Raw genomic sequence first — 19,134 nt, forward strand, 5'->3', positions numbered from 1 at the left:
AAGCCCCCAAGTTGGCAGGGCAGAGGGACAGGGCACAGCTGGGGTGTCTCGACATTCAAAGCCCCCCAAACCCTTCTTGTCCCCTCGTCCCTGGCTCCCCACAAGCTCCCGGCTGTTGTGGGGCTGCAGGGACACTGCTGGGCTCCTCCGCCGTGTCCAAAAATCTAAACCAAGCTCTAATCACATCATTGTCACCCCCAAATGCCGGTCTTTTTACTTCCTCAGTTCTATTCCTACCAGAAACCCAGAAGAAGGGATTTGGGGTAAATTTCAGTTTAGGCTGAACTGGCCCATACTGGTGACAGATGCTCTCCCTCCACCGCTCACTCCCAGGGGAGGAGGAGGCAAGAGAAAGAGATTCATGAGTTGAGCAGGAATTAAACTACTTTAATGGAATATTAAAAATAAGAGAGAAAGGAAAATAATGAAATAAATACAATCTATACAAAACCATATCAAGCTCCCAGGATGACATCACTGGCATGGAATTGGGGATGTCCCAGACTGAACTCAGTGATGGGTGGGGTCTGGATTCCAGCTCTGGGGTCAGGAAGGCACGGACTGGGATGAAAGGCAGATGAACAGACAGGGTCCTCCTTGGATGCCGGCCACTGGAGAAAGAGCTGACTCTTTGATCCCTTGGCTTTTATAGTGAGTGTGGGGCAGATGGGATGGAGCACCCCCTGGGTCAGTTTGGGGTCCCCCCATTCTGTCCCCCCCTTCCCCGGCTGAGGCCAAGCTGAGAAGTGGAATTACTAAATGGAAAGTTGGTTCTGTTTTACCTCAAACTGGGACAGGGGCTCACCCTGGTCCCCCTCCCCACATCTGGATATGACCCCAGGGATCCCCCTGGAGCTGGGTAGGACTGCCCCGGTACCCAGCCCCACCCAGTATGGAAACAGGCCCACCCTACCCATCCTGCACTCCTTATTTTGGGCATGGGCTCCCCATGCATAAGGTGAGATATTGGGGACAGCAGGGAACATGGCCTCCCCAGGGATGGGAGGTCCCCAAGGTGACAGGGCACAGCTGGGGTGTCCCCACACTCAAGCAGAATCCCATCTTTTTCCCTTGTCCTAGCTCCCCACAAGCTCTCAGCTGTTGTGGTGCTGCAGGGACACTGCTGGGCTCCTCCGCCATGTCCACAAATCACAATGAGGCTCTCAGCTCCACATGATCCCTCCCCAAAAATCCTTATTGTCCTTCATTTTCCATTGTTTTTCTCCTTGTTTTGGTTCCTGGGATCAATGGGCTGCCGAGTTTTTCTCCCAAATAGAAATGTCCTGAAACACCAATAAAAACCCCCAAGAGATGGATGGAGCAGAACCGGCGCAGGTGGATGATTCATCATGGCCTGGTTAAAACTTTGCTCCTTCCTTTGCAACAATGGCCTTATACAGAAAAATCAGGCGTTTCTGGGGAAAAAACCCTAGCTATTTATGGGTGCAAAACCTCACTGATGTCTCTGCTCCAGCACAGGTTGCTGGGAGAGGCGCAGACCTGCGAAACACCACCGCCACCACCTCCCATCCAGGAACGGGGAGGGTGAAGGCTTCGCATCGGTGCTTTGCCACTGGCAGGTTATTAAATGACCCTGGCCTTGTTGATGTGGCTCAGTTCTGGATGAGGAACCTGAGCTCACAATGAGGGAGGTGGAGCCTTAAACTGTTTCCCGGAATTCTGGACCCTGGAAACGGGCAAGGTTGGAGATGTTAGGTGCAGCTCCCAGATCTCGGGTAAGTGAATTTCCTTTCAACAAGGGATTTAGAATATTTAACTAATTTGAAGTCTTTGGAAGGGATTTTGAGTAAATCCTGGGGAGGGCATAGGGGCAGAGCAGAGGCTACACTGAGAGCCGCGTGTGGATCCTGTCCGTCCCTTGACCAAGGGCTCCTTCCAACGTCAGAGTGCAGGTGGCTTGGTGGGATTTCTGCATTGGGGGCAGGTGCAGACCTTCTTCCCCATCCCCTCTGCAGCAGCTGTAACCCCCCTTTGCCTCCCTCTGCCTCCCTTCCCACCCTCTTCTCCAGCTCCGACCACAGGTGGGGTTCCCCACGAGCCCATGGGGCCTCCTCAGACATTTCCTGACTCTCCACCTCCTCCGGCTGGGATCAGGTAGGGATTCTGCAGGGCTGGGGGGGCTGAGCGTGCTCTGGGTGGCCGATGTGGGACAGGGGAGGTGTTGTGGGGCAGGAGGAACTGAGAGCAGACATCAGCTGCACGTTGCTTTCACTTTCCTTTGGTCTGGTGATGCCACACATCCATTGTCCTGGGACACCTTCAGTTCTGCCCCGAGGTGTTCCCCCAAAGCCTTTGTCCCTTCTGGCAGGGCTGCCTGGGGTGGGGAGGGGGCCATTTTTAGGGTGGGATTCGTGATTTTCTGGAGCAGTTCCCACCCCCAAGGATACCTCTTTCTTCTCCTTCGAGTCCTGCTGCTCCCTCTCCAGTTTCTCCAGGGACTTTGGGCCATGGGGAGGGCAAAGCAACACTCATGGGATGGAGAGGACACCGCTCATGCCTAGCTGGCCCCTTGCCATGTGATGCCTGTAAATTAATGTGGGCGCAATCTCCATCTCTCTGTGTCTCTATCACCAAGCGGAATTCAGAGTGGTAGGACCAGGCCAACCTCTCCTTGCCACCGTGGGACAGGACGTCGTGCTGCCGTGTCACTTGTTCCCAGGCATGGACGCTCGGAGCTTGGAGATCAGGTGGATCCGGCACCAGGTCTCTGAAACAGTGCACCTCTACCGAAACGGAGCAGACCAGCACTGGGATCAGATGGAGGAATACGCTGGAAGGACAGAGTTGGCCAGAGATGGTCTGTCCAGTGGGAGCCTGGACTTGCGGATCTCTGGGTTGAGACCCTCTGATGATGGCCAGTACGTCTGCACTGTGCAAGATGCTGCCTCTTATGGAGAAGCTGTAGTGGAACTGAAGGTGGCAGGTTTGTGGCCACTGTGTTGTTTCATGAGGATAGTGCAGGTGTCCCTGGGTTGGTGTGTGTCCCTCCCAGAGCTCTGTCCCATCCTCACGTCCATCCATTTGGTGCTGAAGCACAAGAGCCGTTGACAGTGGTCAGATGCGATGGGTTTCTTCCCATCTGTGCATGCCCAGGAGGGACCATGCACATGGTGCTGGAGGTGTTTTTGGGGCCAGAGCAGCACGGATGTTGTGACCTTGGGTCTCTGTGGTGTCCTTGTGGTGCTGTGTTGGTGCAGAGATGCTGCCTTGAGGTACCAAAGCTCGGCCACTCGGTGCTGCTCTGCCAGGCTGTTTATGGGGAGATCTGGGCCATTTGACATCAGTGCTCTCTGGTTCCTGCAGATTTTGGGGGTGGGTTTGGTGGTGTGAAGAGCACGTGGCCAGCCCCACACCCCCCTGGGCACCCTGGGATGTGTCTGGCATGCAGTTTGGTCTTGGCCTTTGAGCTGGGTCCATCCCTAACTTAGGGCAACCCTGCGTTCTTCCCCCAGCCATGGGCTCTGTCCCTCTCCTCTCTCTGGAGGCGTACGAGGATGGAGGCATCCGGGTGGTGTGTCGATCGGCCGGCTGGTACCCGTCACCACAGGTGCTGTGGAAGGATGCCGGTGGGCAGCATCTCCCCTCGGTCTCCCAGGGACGTTCCCCAGACGCAAGAGGCCTCTTTGAGATTAGGGCAACCCTGCGTTCTTCCCCCAGCCATGGGCTCTGTCCCTCTCCTCTCTCTGGAGGCGTACGAGGATGGAGGCATCCGGGTGGTGTGTCGATCGGCCGGCTGGTACCCGTCACCACAGGTGCTGTGGAAGGATGCCGGTGGGCAGCATCTCCCCTCGGTCTCCCAGGGACGTTCCCCAGACGCAAGAGGCCTCTTTGAGATCCAAGATGTCATCGTTGTGAGCGGGAAGGGAGATGTGAACGTGTCATGCGTGGTGAGGAACAGTCGTCTGGTGCGGGAGCAGGTGTCGTCCCTGCACATCTCAGGTGCAGCAGGGCTGAGGATGGCCAGACTGCATGGTGGGGTTTGATCTTGGGGGGCTGGAGCAACATGCGGGGAAAAGTGTGTGTGGGGGGTGCACCCACAGGTGAGTTTTATCACAGGAGATAACGTGTGGGTGTTGTTTATCTGGACGCTTCTTGTTTGTAGTGCGGGTGTCTATTTTTGTCAGTTAGGTTGACGGTTGGAGAAGATGATCTTTAAGGTCCCTTCCAACCTAGAAGATTCTGTGATTCTGTGATCCTGGTGTGCTTCAGGAGAGCATTGGTATGTCAGTGGGAGGGGGAGGAGGATGTCCACTTGAGACCAGGGGTCCCAGCACAAGGCTTTAGGAGCTGGAACTTTAGGGTTTCCTTTTCTTCTCCTCACACAGGGAGACTGTAAAATGAGTCCTTTTCCTGATTTTTTTTCTTTCTCAGCTCCCTTTTTCCACAATACCCTTCCCTGGATGGCAGCTCTGGGTGTGCTCCTCCTGCTTATAGTGATGCTTTTTGGCGTCATTGCTTATCTCTTCCAAAGGAAAGGTGAGTTTGTAGTGGGGGGGGTCAGTGTGGAGGAAATCTGAGAGCTGGCCCATGGACATATGCAGAACAGGATCAGAGTTGTGTCAGAACGGGGTTTGCCTTCCTTAAAGAAGCTTGTTGGGCAAAGGAAGGCTGGGGACAAGGACGTGGGGTGTGGGTGGGAGGAGAGGGAGCATGGGCAGAGCATCTGGCTGGCGGGAAGGTCCAAGAGACCCTTGTGAGATGGTGCCAGTGAGAATGCAGCTGCTCTCCTGACCTCCTCTTCTTCTGCCTTTGCTTTCCAGTGGTGCTGTCCAGAGCACTGGGTGAGTCCTTCTGGCCCCTGAAACCAGCAAAGCCTCCTGATAAAGGAGCCCCCAGGGAGGGATGCAGCTTTGGATGGGTTTTGATGGTTCTCTGGTCATTGCTGTGGGTTGATGAAGCCCAGAAGGAACTGGAGAGCCCTGGGGTTGGGAATTGGGCATGGGAGGTGTTCTGGCTCATGGGAAGAAACCCTGTGGGGCTGTGCCTAGTGAGGTGAGAAGCTCAAGGACACCAGAGCAGGGCTGGACCCCCTCCCATGTCCAGAGTACCTGGGGACCAGCCATGGGACATGACCAGGCTGGAGGGAGACATTCACAGGCTTTGGGGGTCTGTTCCCAGTTCACAGAGAGAAGGAGTTTGGGATCTGCCCAAGCTTTGCCCACTCCAGTAGGAGCGGTCATGGGGTGAAATGCTGTCCCCTCTCATTACTCATCACTCCTGCTTTCTCTTTCCAGAGAAATGAGATGCAGCACTGAGTGAGTCTCTGTGAGCTCCTCCTGAGTCCATGTTTTCTCCTGGGTGCTCTGGGATTGGCCCCTTCCCCTCTTGCCTGTCCTCTTCATCCCTGCATCCCCTGGGTCTACAGAAACCCCAAGGGGAGGTGCCTGTGGAAGGTGGGCAGCTCAGGGACACCAGAGCATGGCTGGACTCTCTCCCATGCCCAGAGTCCCTGGGGACCAGGCGTGGGACATGACCAGGCTGGAGGGAACCATTCACAGGGTTTGGGGGTATTTTCCCACTCCCCAAAAAGGAGGAGTTTGGGATCTGACCTCTCCTGTGGTTGCAGGTGTAATCAGAAGCTGTCCCCTCTGATCACTTATTGCTTCTGTTTTTTCCTTTAAAGAGCAACAAGCTGCAGCACCGGGTGAGTCTCCATGAGCTCCTTCTAGCACAGTGTCCTCTCCCAGTCTCTCTGTGTTCAACCCCTTCCCCCTTTCCCCATCCCCACCATCTCTGCATCCCCTGGTCCTGGAAAACCCCAAGGAGGGGTGCCTGGGGTGGTGGGCAACTCTGACTCCAGAGAAGGGATGGACCATCTCCCCTGCCCAGAGTCCCTGGGGACCATCCGTAGGGTATGACCAGGATGGAAGGAGCCATCCCTGGGACCCAGGGAGTGTTTTCCCACTCCCCAAAAAGAAGGAATTTGGGGTTTCCCTAGCTCTGCTTTCTCCTTCTTGAGGACTTTCGGGATGAGAAGCTGTTATCTCTGACCAAATGTTCCTTTTACTTTCCAGAGGAGCAAGGTGCACTCTTAGGTGAGTCTCTGTTAGCTCCTCGTGGCTTGATGTCCTCTCCTGGGTCCCCTGTGCTCAGCCCTTTCCCTCATTGCCTGTTTTCTCCATCCCTACATCCCCTGGGTCTGGGTAAACCCCGAGGAGATGTGCCTGTGGCGGGTGGGAAGCTCAGGAACACCAGACAAGGGCTGGACCCTCTCCCATGCCCAGAGTCCCTGGGGACCAGCTGTGGCAATTGACCAGGCTGGAGGAAGCCATGCACAGGCTTTGGGGGTCTGTTCCCAGTCCACAGACAGAAGGAGTTTGGGATCTGCCCAAGCTCTACCCACTCCAATAGGAGCAGCTATTGGATGAGAAGCTGTCCTCACTCATCAGTCATTGCTTCTGTTTTTCCTCTCTAGAGCAATGAGATGCAGCACTGCATGAGTCTCTGTGAGCTCCTCCTGGCTTAGTGCCTTCTCCTGGCTGCTGTGGGCTTGGCTTGTTTCCCTCTTGCCTGTCCTCTCCACCCCTGCATCTGCTTGGTCCAGCAAAACCCCAAGGGAAGCTGACTGTGGGGGTGGGCAGCAACCACGGCGTGAGAAGCTGTCCTCACTCATCATTCCTTGCTTCTGTTTTTCCTTTCCAGAGCAGCGACCTGCAGCACTGAGTGAGTCTCCATGAGCTCTTCCAGGCTCAGTGTCCTCTCCCTGGTGCTCTCTGCTCAGCCCTTTCCTCCCTCTCCCATTCCCTCCATCCCTGCATGCTCCGGGTCTGGGCAAAGTTTGAGGAGATGTGCCTGGGCAGGTGGGCAGCTCAGGGACACCAGAGCAGGTCTGGACCCTCTCCCATGCCCATACCTGTTGGCCATCAACCATGGGAGGTGACCATGCTGGAGGAAGCCATTCACAGGCTTTGGGGGTCTGTTCCCACACCCCAAACAGAAGGAATTTGGGATCTCCCCAAGCTCTTCCCATTCCTACAAGAACAGCCATGGGGTGAGAAGTTGTCCCCTCTCATCACTCATTGCTTCTGTTTTTCCTCTTCAGAGCAACGAGATGCAGCACTGGGTGAGTCTTCCTGGTCTCCTCCTGGCTCAGTGTCCTCTCCTGGTCTCTCTATCCTTGACCATTTCCCTTGTTCCCCATCCTCTCCATCCCTGCATCCCCTTGGTCTGGGAAGACCCCAAAGGGATGTGTATGCTGGGTGGGCAGCTCAGGGACACCAGAGCAGGGCTGGGCCCTCTCCCCTGCCCAGAGCCACTGGGACACCACCAGTTGTGGGATGTGACCTGCTCTTGTCTCTCCTTTTAGAGTGGAGAAAGCTTCTGCTTCCTGAAAATCTAGGTAATTGGGTATTTTATTGTCTTTTTTGTTGTTTTATGGGTTGTTCTTCTCCCTTTTTCTCTGTGCGAGGAGTAACTGGACTGTCCTCTGAAGGGACTGGCCACGCCTGGGTGTGTTTGTGATTCAAGCCCCCCAGTCCATGGCACTGGGATGGATCTCACCCCATTTTCTTGACATTCCACCCTGTTCTGAGTCACACCATGGTGTCCCAGAGGCGCAATCACCCTCCAATGCCACTCTGGTGCCTCCTCCCAAAGGACTGAGCTCAGCCGTGGCTGTGGTGGGGCCTGCCCAATGTTGGGAATGAGAGGAGGAAGGAGATGCCCAGTCTACTGCTCTGTGGAGCACGTCCTGGCCCTGGGGGGCGAAACCTGCTCAGGACTGAGTGCTGATGCTCCGGATCCTCCTGTTCCATGCAGATGTGGTGACCCTGGATCCAAAGACAGCTCACCCTCAGCTTGTCCTGTCAGAGGATTTAAGAAGTGTGAGATGTGGTCCTGAGTGGAAGAACCTGCCCAACATTCCTGAGAGATTTAGTTCTAGGCGTTGTGTGCTGGGCCAGGAGAGGTTCCGGGAGGCAAGGCACTGCTGGGAGGTAGAGGTGGAGGGGGAGGAGGGAGGTGATCCATGGTGGGCTGTTGGGGTGGCCAGAGAGTCTGTGAAGAGGAAGGGGACAGTGTTGCTGAGCCCTGAAGAAGGGATCTGGGCGGTTTGGCACTGTTTAGGTCAGTTTGAGGCTCTCACCTCTCCTCCTATCCCCCTGTCCCATTCCCTCCTCCCCAGGAGGATCTGGGTCTGTTTAGACTGTGCACAGGGGCTGGTGACTTTCCTCAACCCTGACACCAGGGCTGAGATCTTCACTTTCCCACAAACCTTCTTTCACGGGGAGACCCTGCGCCCCTGGTTTTGGGTGGGAACAGAGGAAACCCAGCTGTGCCTGAGGAGCAGCATCCTCTAGACCCTCAGCCCCACTTCCATCCTCACCACAGCCTCCCGCAGACCCTGTCCTTCTCCAGAGACCTACTGCTCCTGGACCCTAAAGGACATGTCCCTCTCTGTCCTGTCCCAGCCCAGGGAGCAGAGAGGGAGTGAGGGGCAGGGGACAGGGGCTGCTGTGGGGTAACTCTGGTGCTGGGAGGCTCCAAGCAGGGGATGTATCCTCATTTCAGCTTCGATGGAGTTAATTTTCTTTCTAGTATTTACTCTTTTTTAGGATTTAGTGTGAGAATGCCATTGGTCACCATGATTATATGCATCGTTTAGAAATGTTCATGTCAGTCCAGGGCTTTTGCAGCTTCCCGTTGCAGCCAAGAGGGAGCACGGCCAGGACAAGACGGCCAACGGGATATTCCACCCCACAGATGTCCTGCTTGGAATAGAAATGGGTGCTCCTGGTGGCCTGGGACCCTCCCTCGCTGCTGGGGACAGGCTGGGCAATCAGTCCTCAGGTGCTGAGGACAAATGCTGTTGTATCACTTTATTTTGTATATATTTTAACAGTTAATAATGACATTTTTCTTTGCCGTAACTGTTGTCTTAAACCATCTTTATTCCAACCCTCGAGGTGTTTTCCTCTCCTTTTCTCCCTCTTCTCCCCACCCTACTAGGGGAGGGGCAGGGAGAGAGGGAGTTTCTGACTGGGGTTAAACCATGTTGGGGTGTCAGGAACCTCTTGGGCCCTCTTGGACCCCCTTGGATCCCTGCCTGGAACTTCTTGGAACCCCCTGGAACCCCTTCACCCGCCTTGGAACCCCTTGATCCCCTTCAACCCTCTGTTATCCCCCTGTCACCCTTGGAATCCTTAAGCCCCTTAGATGTCCTTGGAACCCCTTGAAACACTCTTGAACCCCTTGGGACCTCTTTTACTGCCTTGGATCACCTCACACCCACTTGGAATCCCTTGGAATTTCTTGGATCCCCTTGCAACCCCTTCAACCCTCCTGGAGCCTCCCTTGGAGCCCTTTGAACCCCTGGGATCACTTTGGAACCCCTTGGATCACTTTGGAACCCCTTGGACAACCTTGGACCACATTGGACCCACTTGGAACCTCCTCTCACCCCCTTGCATCCCCTTCAGACCTTTCAGAAGGCCTCAGAACCTCTCTTTGAACCCCTTGGATCCTCTAGGACCCCCTTGCAATGCCTGGATACTCACCATGGGCATCCTCCTACGTCACCTCATCCTTTTGTGAAGAAAACTGCTTTTTCTGTACCCAATTCCCTTCCCAGCTGGGTGCTGGGTGAAGGCAGTTGCAGCTTTTGGCTTATTTTGGGGATTTTTGGCTCCATGCGCAGAAGCATCTTTGTCCCAGACCATCTTTAGTTGCAGCAGAAGAAGAAACTTCTGGATGTGGAAGGAATTTCCCAGCTTGGGGCTATTTTAGATGGATTTATTATAATGTTGAATTACTGCTGCTCCTCTGGGTGACGGGTGGTGGACATCCACTGCGCCATCTGCTTTGTCTCCCATCCTCTAATCCCCACCCAGAGGCTCTCGACTGTGTCATCCCAAACTGTAAGGGCTGTGTGGCCAAATCTTTTCCCTCATGCAAACTCCTGAAGTTTGCCCTCCTTCCCACCACTCCCATCCTGGGTCTCCTTCTACTGACCCAGGACACCATGAGGACTGTGGGAAAGTAACGAAGATTGGCAAGGAGGATTGTAAAGACACTCAAGTGACTCGCACCTGGGGCACTGGAAAACACATCTATCATGATAATTGCTGTTTGGTCTCAAGCCTGTAAGCAGAACAACATCCTCACTGAGATAACTTACGCCTGTGATGGACTCAGGGACACCTTATCTTGCCGCTTGAGGATCCTGCCCTGTTGTTGGAGAAGATCAAAGCACAAGGGGGAGGACTATGCCTGCTGGAACTCTTGAAATACCAGCTAAGCAGGGAGGTAGGCCCCTTTTTGTTTGCACTCCTGCACAGTCTGGCTGCTAAGGACTCCAACTGACAAGGACTCCAACTGACAAGGACTCTTGCTGGCTTTGTGGTCCCTGCATCCCCTGCTTGCGTGTCTCCACCCGGGTTCCACTTCAGAGACTTTCCGAGTTGGGAGGTATCGGAGATTAAACTTGTTCTGTCCTTTATTTGCGGTCTCCTGGTTGTTCCTGCGGCCTGCCTGCATCGACTCACACAATGACCAACGATGATGATTACTAATCACCATAAAACTTTACACAGTGACTGGTTTTGCCTCGTTTCTTTCTACTGAGCCAAAGTCCCCAGGCTTGGTCTCGCCATAATTAGCAGTGGAGTCTTTGCTTCTTGTTGCAGGATGATGGTGAGTTACAGAGTGGCTGCATGGGCCTGGTTGGGGTTAAACCACAACGAGAAGGAGCAGAATGACCGGTGGGAGGGGACATCGGGAATGAGCAGGAGCAGGATGACCGGTACAGGGGACACTGGGAAGAGTTGGGGATGTCTTAGGTGTTGGGGACATCTCGGGGATATTGGGAACATCTCAGGGACACTGTGGCTCCCCACCTGCAGTACCGGCTGTTGGCCGCCGGGCAGCAGCATACCCTTAATTATCCTGCTCTGGGCCCTCATTAGGGTAATGAGTGGTGACCGGTCTCAGCCCCACCTCACTCCAGCCAGGGACCATAACCACTTCCCGGTGGGCAGGGCTTCCAGCTCTCGGCCCTGTCCCCACTCGCAGCCCGGGCAGCGACAGACATCGCCTCGGCACCAAAAACCTGCCCAAAGGGGTTTTTTGCCCCAGAACAAACCCCGGGGATGCTGCATCACTCTGCGTGGGGCACCAGGGCTGAGGGGGTGACAGCAGCGACTCCGCCGGGGACTTATGCACAACAGAAACATTGGGGAATTCTGCTTTTAGAATCATAGTCCCCCATCCCCCACTCACCTGCTTCTCTGACACATCATCGCCCAGTGACACTGGGGTGCCCCAAATGACGTCATCACCCCCCAACTCCTCCCCATCATTTTACTGAGCCCAGAAAAATCACAAAAGGACCAGACCCAGGGCTGTCCCCTTCCCCTCAAGGGGGCTCCACCACCAGCTGCAAACCTGGGCTGGGGCGTCTATCGAGCAGCATGAGACACCAACAACGAGGCACCTGGAAAACACAAATCCCCGAATTATAGTTTAGGATCTTAAAAAAAAAAACAAAAAAAAACAAAAAAACAAAAAAACCCAAAAAAAAACAGCACAGAAGAGAAGAATTCCGTCAGAGTGAGGGACAGGACAGGAGCTGAGCGACAGGAGGATTCTGGGGAAACAGCTCAGCGCAAAATACAGCAAAAGCTGGAGCCATCCCTACGCTTAAAGTCAGAATTCAGACTAATTGATGTGATTTTGAACACGTTCTGAGCGAAACAGCAAACCCTCTGCCCGGTGCTGGGAAACGCCTCGTCCCTTCCCTTGCCCTGAGAAGATGCGTGTTAGATTTATATACAGCCGATTAAATACTTCTACTATAAAAGAATTTGGCTTTCCTCTGGCACTGATTTAAGTTGTGCAGCTGTGAGTCAGCGCCATTAAACGATCCCTCTCCAAAACCCACAGTTATCATTTGACTCGGGGCATGGGGGTGTTTCTGTGCTACCCAATGAGGAGAGACGTGGGGCCAGGGGAGGTGCTGCCGGGGGAACGCACCAGGGAAAGCCAGGCAGAAATAAAGCACTTCAGAGCCCTCCCTCTACATATCAGGGGGAAAAAAGCACCTTAATATTCAGTCACCTCTTTTTTTAAAGTTTTAGAACAAATCCCTGCAGGTGCAATTCAAACAATGCAAGTCAGATACAATTTTAACATGTTGTGTTTTTTTTTTCCCCAAAGTTTTATTTAACATAGAAAAATCAGGGAGGTAAGATATCCTCTTGGGGTACCCAAAAGAACGGGCAGATCAGTGAGTGCTTTTGGCTGCAGTGAACACTCAGAGAACAGGATTTTATGGTCTCTCACCCATTTCAGCTGAGAACCCCAAAACTAGCAATGCCACCAACTGCTGGGAGACCTTTGGAGGGAGATTTTCAGCTCCCCAGGGTAGGGAAAAACGACATTATTGAGGCAGTTACTCCCCAAAACTAACCCAGGACCTGCCATCACGAGTTAAAGGCTGCTGGTGCTTCACAGGAAAGCCTGGCAAAGAGGCAGAAGAGACGCTGGTTTGTCCCAGTTTGTCCATGTCTCTTCTTCAGCAGCTTTGAGGGCAGATGCCAGTGTCTCAGGAAGGTTTTCCAGCACTACTGTAAGGTATTTTTAAAGACTTTTGGACAGAAAAAGCATAAAGCTTTAATCTCAAAAGCAAACTCTGTTCCTTCTGAACACCTGCACTCTAATGAAGAGCTTTTTCCCCTCTTTCAGCACTAATTATTTTCATGGTGTCATTTAACAATAAGCGCACAGAAAGGGAAAATTAAGCTTTCAGAAAGAGAAAATAAAAGTGGGGAGTAAGATTGTGTCTGGGGGTTGCTCCCACACCCAAGGTGCCAGGAGGGAAAACATATTGCTTGTTCTCACTCTCTCTGGGAACCTCTCCTATCACCCCACAAACCTCAGGGCTCTGTGCTTTCCTGGTGACAGAATCCTCAAAACCACCTTTTTTCACCATCCTAACCCAATGGTGCCCTGGTCCCCCAGGAGATGCAGGACAAGGATGCGGGGACCTGCCTGGTGGCAGTGCAAGCCCCAGAGGGGTTGGCTTGGGAGGCATCAACCTGTCCGTGAGCAAAGAGAACCTAGAAAAGGGGCAAAATTAAAAAAAAACCACATCTAGACCCATTTAGAGGGGAGGAGAAGATGGAGGGAAGGGGAGAAGTGGCACTAACGGGAGAGGAAAATGCCAAAACAGGGATAAAAAACAAGTGCTAAATTATGGGATGAGAAAGGGCAAAAAGAAAACCAGGAGAAATGCCTGGGAGGGGGGAAAAAGGAAGCAAATTCCACCCTGGTTTGGTTTTAATGTGGCAGCGGAACAGAAACAACAGAGCAGAGCCTCAGCAGCAGAAGTTTGCCCTGGGCGAGGGGGGAGGGGGGATGTTTTTCAGGGGAAACAAGAGAAGACCAGCAAACTGAAAACCACAAAGGTACAGTGAGCTGCAGCCAGGGACAGGCATTTGAGGGTTGATTTTTTTCATAGCTTTGGGGTTTTTTTTCTGATAAAAAGAGGTGCTGAGCGGCTACATCTTGCAACAGATGCACAGAAAGTGCCAAACCACTGACCCTTTATAGCAACGGGGAGTTTTCAAGGTGCTACAACCCACAAAAGCAAAGTCAAAGACCAGCTGAGCGCACAGCAAGGCGGACCCTGCCACATAGTCCAGTTACGCTACCAAAATCCTTATTTTGTCACCCATTCTTTAACACCTGTCCCCTGACTCGCAGATATGCTGGTGGTGGAGGAGTTGAGCATCCTTGACACCATCTATGTGACTGCTGCCTCCTGGCTCTCACCTTGGGAGAGGTGTGTGATAAAAACCCCCAAATTGGGTCAAATACCATTACTTTTCCCTGCAAAATACTCAGAGATAATTTATTAATTGCTTCCCTCTTCTCCCCCCCCTTTCCCCCAAAGTTTTTCTTCTCCAACCCCCAAAGGCAGAAAAGGGCAGAAGAACAGTGGCAATTAGCACGACTCTGGATGAAGAAGCCAGCGGGGGTGGAGGGAGATATGCAGAGAGCACCCAAACGCCCCAACTTAGGGGTTCGACCCCAAAGCAACCTTAAAAACCGAGCAAGAACACTCAAGATCATTTAAAAAAATATGGATTTTGGAGCTGTTTCTCCCCAGATTATCAGCTGGGTTTCCCATGACTGTCCATGGGGACTCCCGGTGCCTTTATCAATGTGGAGAGTTGTCTCTCGCTGCCTTTTTTCCCCATTTTTTACATTAAAAGGTTCAATGCTTTGAGCCTGAAGCGTGGGGGAAGCTCCCAAAGCATCCCACACTGATTAATCCTAACAATTATACACCAAACAATGGGGAGCCCCAAAAAGGAATCGCCCCAATCTCCCCCCAACCAGCCAAGAAAATAATTCCAATAAAAAATAACCAGATTTCAGAGCTCAGCCTCTGGTAGATCTAAAAGCAAACGTGGGAACAGAGGTTCCAATTTTAAGTCTCTCATTATTGGGACGCTAAAACAAGCGATTCCCTTGGAAGGGAAATTTGATGGTTGTTTTTTCCTTTATGGAAAAGGAGTCCCCTAAATCCTTTTGGATTTTCCACCGTGTCCCTTGGGCTGTGTCCCCACCTCAAGGTTAATTGCTCAAATTCAACACGGAAAATGGGGAAATTGGGGAGAAATCTCTGCTTTTTGGGGAGATTTATCCAAACAAAGGGCTCCTCCAGCTTTCCACTTTCCTGTTTTCAATGGTTCCCAGCAGCAGCCTTCACCCCCAGCTTGAGTTCATTTCCTGGGAATTCGGGGGTTTCTGCAGAAAGCAGAAAAACGTGGGCAGCTGCAGGGAGATATATCACACACACACACACACACACCCCAAAGCATCTAAACCAAGGGCTCAGCCAAGACATCCCCCTCTGAAAGCAAAGTCCTCCTCAGGAAGGGATGTTACATCCCATCCTTTACTTTTTTGGGGAGCATCTCTGGGGTTTTTGTCACCCGCTTTCCCAGAGGAGTATTTTAATGCTGCCTTTTGAGCACTTGCAGGAGCACAAATCCACCTGGATCTCCTGAAAACTCAACTCTTGACAAACTGAATAAGTGATTTTTTTATTTTTTTTTTGTAGCCAAATGCAACAAGTTTTGTGTTTCCTGCTCCATTTTTCTGCTGTCTCTGCTGTGGGGGTGGGAGCAGTGCTAAGACCCAAAGAGCTGCTAAAATACACCCCCAAAATTAACTGATAACTGGAAAGTTGGGGGCACATTCCATTCCTGCTGGTAGGAAACAAAAACAGGTAGAAAAAAAAAAAAAACCAATATATGGATATTAGTCCATGTGAGCGGCAGCACTGCTCTTGGCAACGGGAGGAGGAGGAGGCTGCTCTCCCCAATAGAGGCACCTTTTTTGGCCCAAAGCACCTTTAAAAAAAGCAGCGTTGGTGTCGGAAATGGCTCTTTGTGGGCAGCCGCAGCAGGGTGCAAGAGCAGAGTGAAGCCGGGGAGGGTTTTTACCTGCAACTCCAACGACAAAACCCCACCGTGAGTCTCTGCAGGGAAGAAGAACTCTCTGGTGGCCCCAGATCTAATGCCAGGAGGGCAGGGACCAGCTGTGGCGTTGACCACCATCTATGCTGAGCCAGTTAGGCCACCACGTTCGGGCCCCGGAGGCCACAGGACAGGTCCTGGTAAGTGAATTTACTCAGTGGGTCCTCCTCCTCCTGACCTGGGGGGATTTCTGCGATGGATGGGGGTTTTGGGGGAGCTGATGTCCCTGATGCCACTGGATGCCAGCAAAGCACAGGGAGAAAAGGATTTTTCATCATTTTCCATCTGTTTCCATCCTTTTCCTGAGCTGTCAGTGGCCAAAACCCAACTCTCAGCCCTTGAGAGCACATCTTGAGCCTGGGACAGAGCATGGCACAAGCAGATTTCTTTTGCACAGCCTGATTTTCTTGGAAATTGGGGGGAAAAGAATACAGCCAGCTCCCAAGCACACCCCACCCCTCCATGCAGGACTTCACATGTCTCCCTTTTTTTGCCAAGTGGCTTCTCCCCATCCCTTGGAGCATGCCAAGGCCTTGGCTTTGGGTCCTTTTCCTTCTCCAGGGCAGCACCAAGAGAGGAACAGAGCTCCCAGATCCGAGACTTTGCTTGTCATGGCTTCCCTAGTCAAGCAGGAAATGTGGTTTGTGGGTTTTCTTGGCTCCAGTGACGCTTGAAAGGTTTTCTCACTGAGCAGAGAGACATGGGGGGACTTGTCTGGTGAAAAAAGGGTGTTAAAAAAGGAGGAAAAGCCCACAGAAGAGCTGTTTCCTCCCCTGTTCCCAGTCTGGGTCCCATTACAGGTCCTCGATGGTACTGGGTGCTGCTGGGAGCTGGATGGGTCGGGACGGGGTTCCTGGCAGGGGTCGTGGTGTGGCTGCTGCAGCGATGTGGTGAGTGACGGGGTCCATCATCCAAAATGGGTAAAAATCTCCCCAAACCCATCCAATTTCTGTGATGGAGACAATTTCTCCTGTATTTCTCACAGGGAGCAGCTCCTGAGCAAATTCAGCTCCTGGGAACAGCTGCCCCTAATGGGTGGGAGGGGGAAAAGCTGCCACCACATCCCCCATGGACACTGATTTCTACATTTTTAGAGCCTGTCCTCATACAGGTCCCTCACTCCACCCTGGTCATAAATGGTTTAGGTGGGAAGGCACCTTAAAGACCATCTTGTTCTGCTCCTCCTGCCTCTTCTCCAGGCTGATCTTCTTCTGCTCCTCCTGCCTCTTCTCCAGGCTGAACACCCCCAACTGTCTCAGCCCGTCCTCACGGCAGAGGGGATTCAGCCCTTGGAGCACCTCTGTGGCCTCCTCTGGTCCTGCTCCAACAGGTCCATGTCCTTCTGATGGCCCCAGAGTGGAGCAGAGGGGCAGAATCCACCCCCCCTCACCCTGCTAGGGATGCAGCCCAGGTTGCCGGTGTTTTTTTGGGTACCAGTGCACATTGCCTGCTCATGTTGAGCTTCTCATCCACAAACACCCCCAAGTCCCTCTCCTCTGGGCTGCTCTCCAGCCATTCTCTACCCAGCCTGGATTTGTGCTTGGGATGGAGCTTGAAAGACCCCACAGGTCCCCCCTAAAGACTCCTGTCCCCAGGCAGCACCTTGTTCCATCCCCAAGGGTGATTTGCCCCAGGGTTTCACCCTCTGCTCTCACCACGATGCCATGGGTCAAACCCATCCCCATTTCAGGTGGAAATGGCACCATCCTGAGGCAGGACACAGCCCCGTGCTCCTGGAAAACCTGCCTGCCTGACCCCGGGCCATGGGATGTCCTGGAAATCAAATGCTCCCTCCATTGCTTCCAGCACCAGCTCCGACAGCGACTCTGCCATCTGGGAAACCACTCCACAGCAGGTACCACAGCTCAGCACCACCTTCGGGGGGTGCAGATGGAGCCCTACCACATAGTTAAGGGGTGTGGGAGGGTTGTTGTCCCCTTTTCATATGGGAGAGAGGAGCAACAAGACCAGCAACATTGGGGAAAACACCTCAAAATCCCCCCAATTCTCCCCCCATCCACGTCATCCTCTCCCATGCCCTCACCATCTCCCTACATTGCTCCTCCTGCTTTCTCCCCGCACTGGGGGGGGATCTTTCCAGCCCATCTCCCCCCAGAAATGCACGTGGAGGTGCTCAAAGAGCAGGAAAAGCCCCCAGAGGATGAAGGAGGGCTCACACTCCTCCTCTACCACAGGCCCCAGGGCTTGCCAGCTCTGTCCCATGGGCTGGCAGCCCTTTGCAACCAAGTGCTACTGGGTTTCCACCAAAACCAAAGCCTGGAAGATGGCGGCAGAAAACTGTCAACACAAGGGAGCTCAACTGGTCATACTGGAGAGCCTGGAGGAGAAGGTAAGCAACTGGTGGGGAAAGGCTCCAGCATTCCCCCTGCATTTGGCTTTTTTATTAGTATTTTTTAAACCTTTGCTTTCTACAAAAAGCCCCACAACTCCCATCCTGGGACTGAGCTTTCCTTCCGGGCTTGCAAAGGGCTGCCAGGCAGGATTTTGGGGGAAAAACCCTCAGAAATATGAATTTGGAGGAGATTAAAGATGGGCAAAACCACACTGCCCCACTCATGAACTTCCACCTCCTCTCTCACCCCCAAAAATGCTGTTCATCACCTCCAGACCACAATCCCCCCCTCTTTCACAGCACTCCCTGGCCTCTCCAGTCCCTAGTCTGCAACTGGGATGTGCCAAACTCATCCCAGCTCAGATCTCCCTGGGGCAGAATGAGGCTCTGAGACTCCATCTCTCCTCTCCTCTCCCAGGCTTTCATCGAGGGGATGATGGGAAACGCCTCCGTGGCCTGGACGGGACTGAGGAAACACCAGGGGAGAGAGACCGAGTGGACATGGGAGGATGGGTCCCCTTTACAGAAAGCCTTGTGAGTTCTCTCCCTAGGGGGTTCGCGATAATCACATCCCAGGGGGAATAATTCCCAGCCCCATGCTCACCACAAACCTCGGCCACTCCCCAAAAATCCCTCCAGAACCAGCAGCAACGAATTAAACCACAGCAACATGGGTCTGGTCTCCACTAAACAGGGAGAAGAGAGGAAAAAGCCATTAAACCCTTTATTCTTATTTCACAAAGTGCAAAGGTGGGGAAATTTCAGCCCCTTAAAAACCAACAAAATGGTAATATTTTTCACCACAGTGTAAATAGAAAAAAGCTGTTTCTGGTAAAGAAAGCATTTATTAGACAAATATTATGCACATGTGGGTCTAGGGGAAAAGGGATAAGTTTTGGGGGGCACAGGCTGCCCCAACACTTCCGCTTCCCCGACGAAGAGGGGAAATGGTGGTATATTCCCCGACTTGCAGATGAGCTGACAACAGCTGACCCAATTCAGGGTATTTTTAGGGGGAAAAACACCACAAAGAGATAAATACGTTGGTGGGAAGGCAGCGTCCAAGCGCAGGATTCCAGGCCCATCACCATCACCATGTTTTTAGGTCTCCAGTGCTGGGTCCCAAGGAAGAAAACGCTTGTGGGGCAATCAGAAAGGGTCAGCTGAACTCCCACATCTGCAGCGCCCCCTTCCACTGGATTTGCCAGAGAGAAGCCACCGAGATTTAAGGGCAGACGCAAAGGCCTTGAGGTTTCAACTGGATAAACTCAATGTCAG

At 52.9% G+C, this 19,134-nt stretch overlaps 1 protein-coding gene across 1 annotated transcript; it reads left to right on the forward strand.

Annotated features, from left to right (window-relative positions):
• Nucleotides 1-949: 949 nt before the first annotated feature.
• Nucleotides 950-18,394, forward strand: LOC106899520 (butyrophilin subfamily 3 member A2-like). Its single transcript, XM_014961389.1, has 10 exons — nucleotides 950-958; nucleotides 2,031-2,115; nucleotides 2,597-2,944; nucleotides 3,679-3,960; nucleotides 4,393-4,497; nucleotides 8,668-8,808; nucleotides 15,512-15,643; nucleotides 16,304-16,393; nucleotides 17,699-17,853; nucleotides 18,275-18,394. The coding sequence occupies exons 1-10, from the start codon at nucleotides 950-952 to the stop codon at nucleotides 18,392-18,394; spliced, it is 1,467 nt and encodes a 488-aa protein (XP_014816875.1).
• Nucleotides 18,395-19,134: the final 740 nt, after the last annotated feature.

Source organism: Calidris pugnax, unplaced genomic scaffold (genome assembly GCF_001431845.1).
Source record: "Calidris pugnax isolate Ruff unplaced genomic scaffold, ASM143184v1 scaffold655, whole genome shotgun sequence".
NCBI classification, from domain to species: domain Eukaryota; kingdom Metazoa; phylum Chordata; class Aves; order Charadriiformes; family Scolopacidae; genus Calidris; species Calidris pugnax.

What these genes read in the sequence shown, in the direction of transcription:
- LOC106899520 (XM_014961389.1), top strand. An exon ending in AGTGGAACTGAAGGTGGCAG is followed by an intron (nt 2,945 to 3,678) that starts GTTTGTGGCCAC and finishes TTCTTCCCCCAG; the next exon opens with CCATGGGCTCTGTCCCTCTC. An exon ending in TTATCTCTTCCAAAGGAAAG is followed by an intron (nt 4,498 to 8,667) that starts GTGAGTTTGTAG and finishes TTCCCGTTGCAG; the next exon opens with CCAAGAGGGAGCACGGCCAG.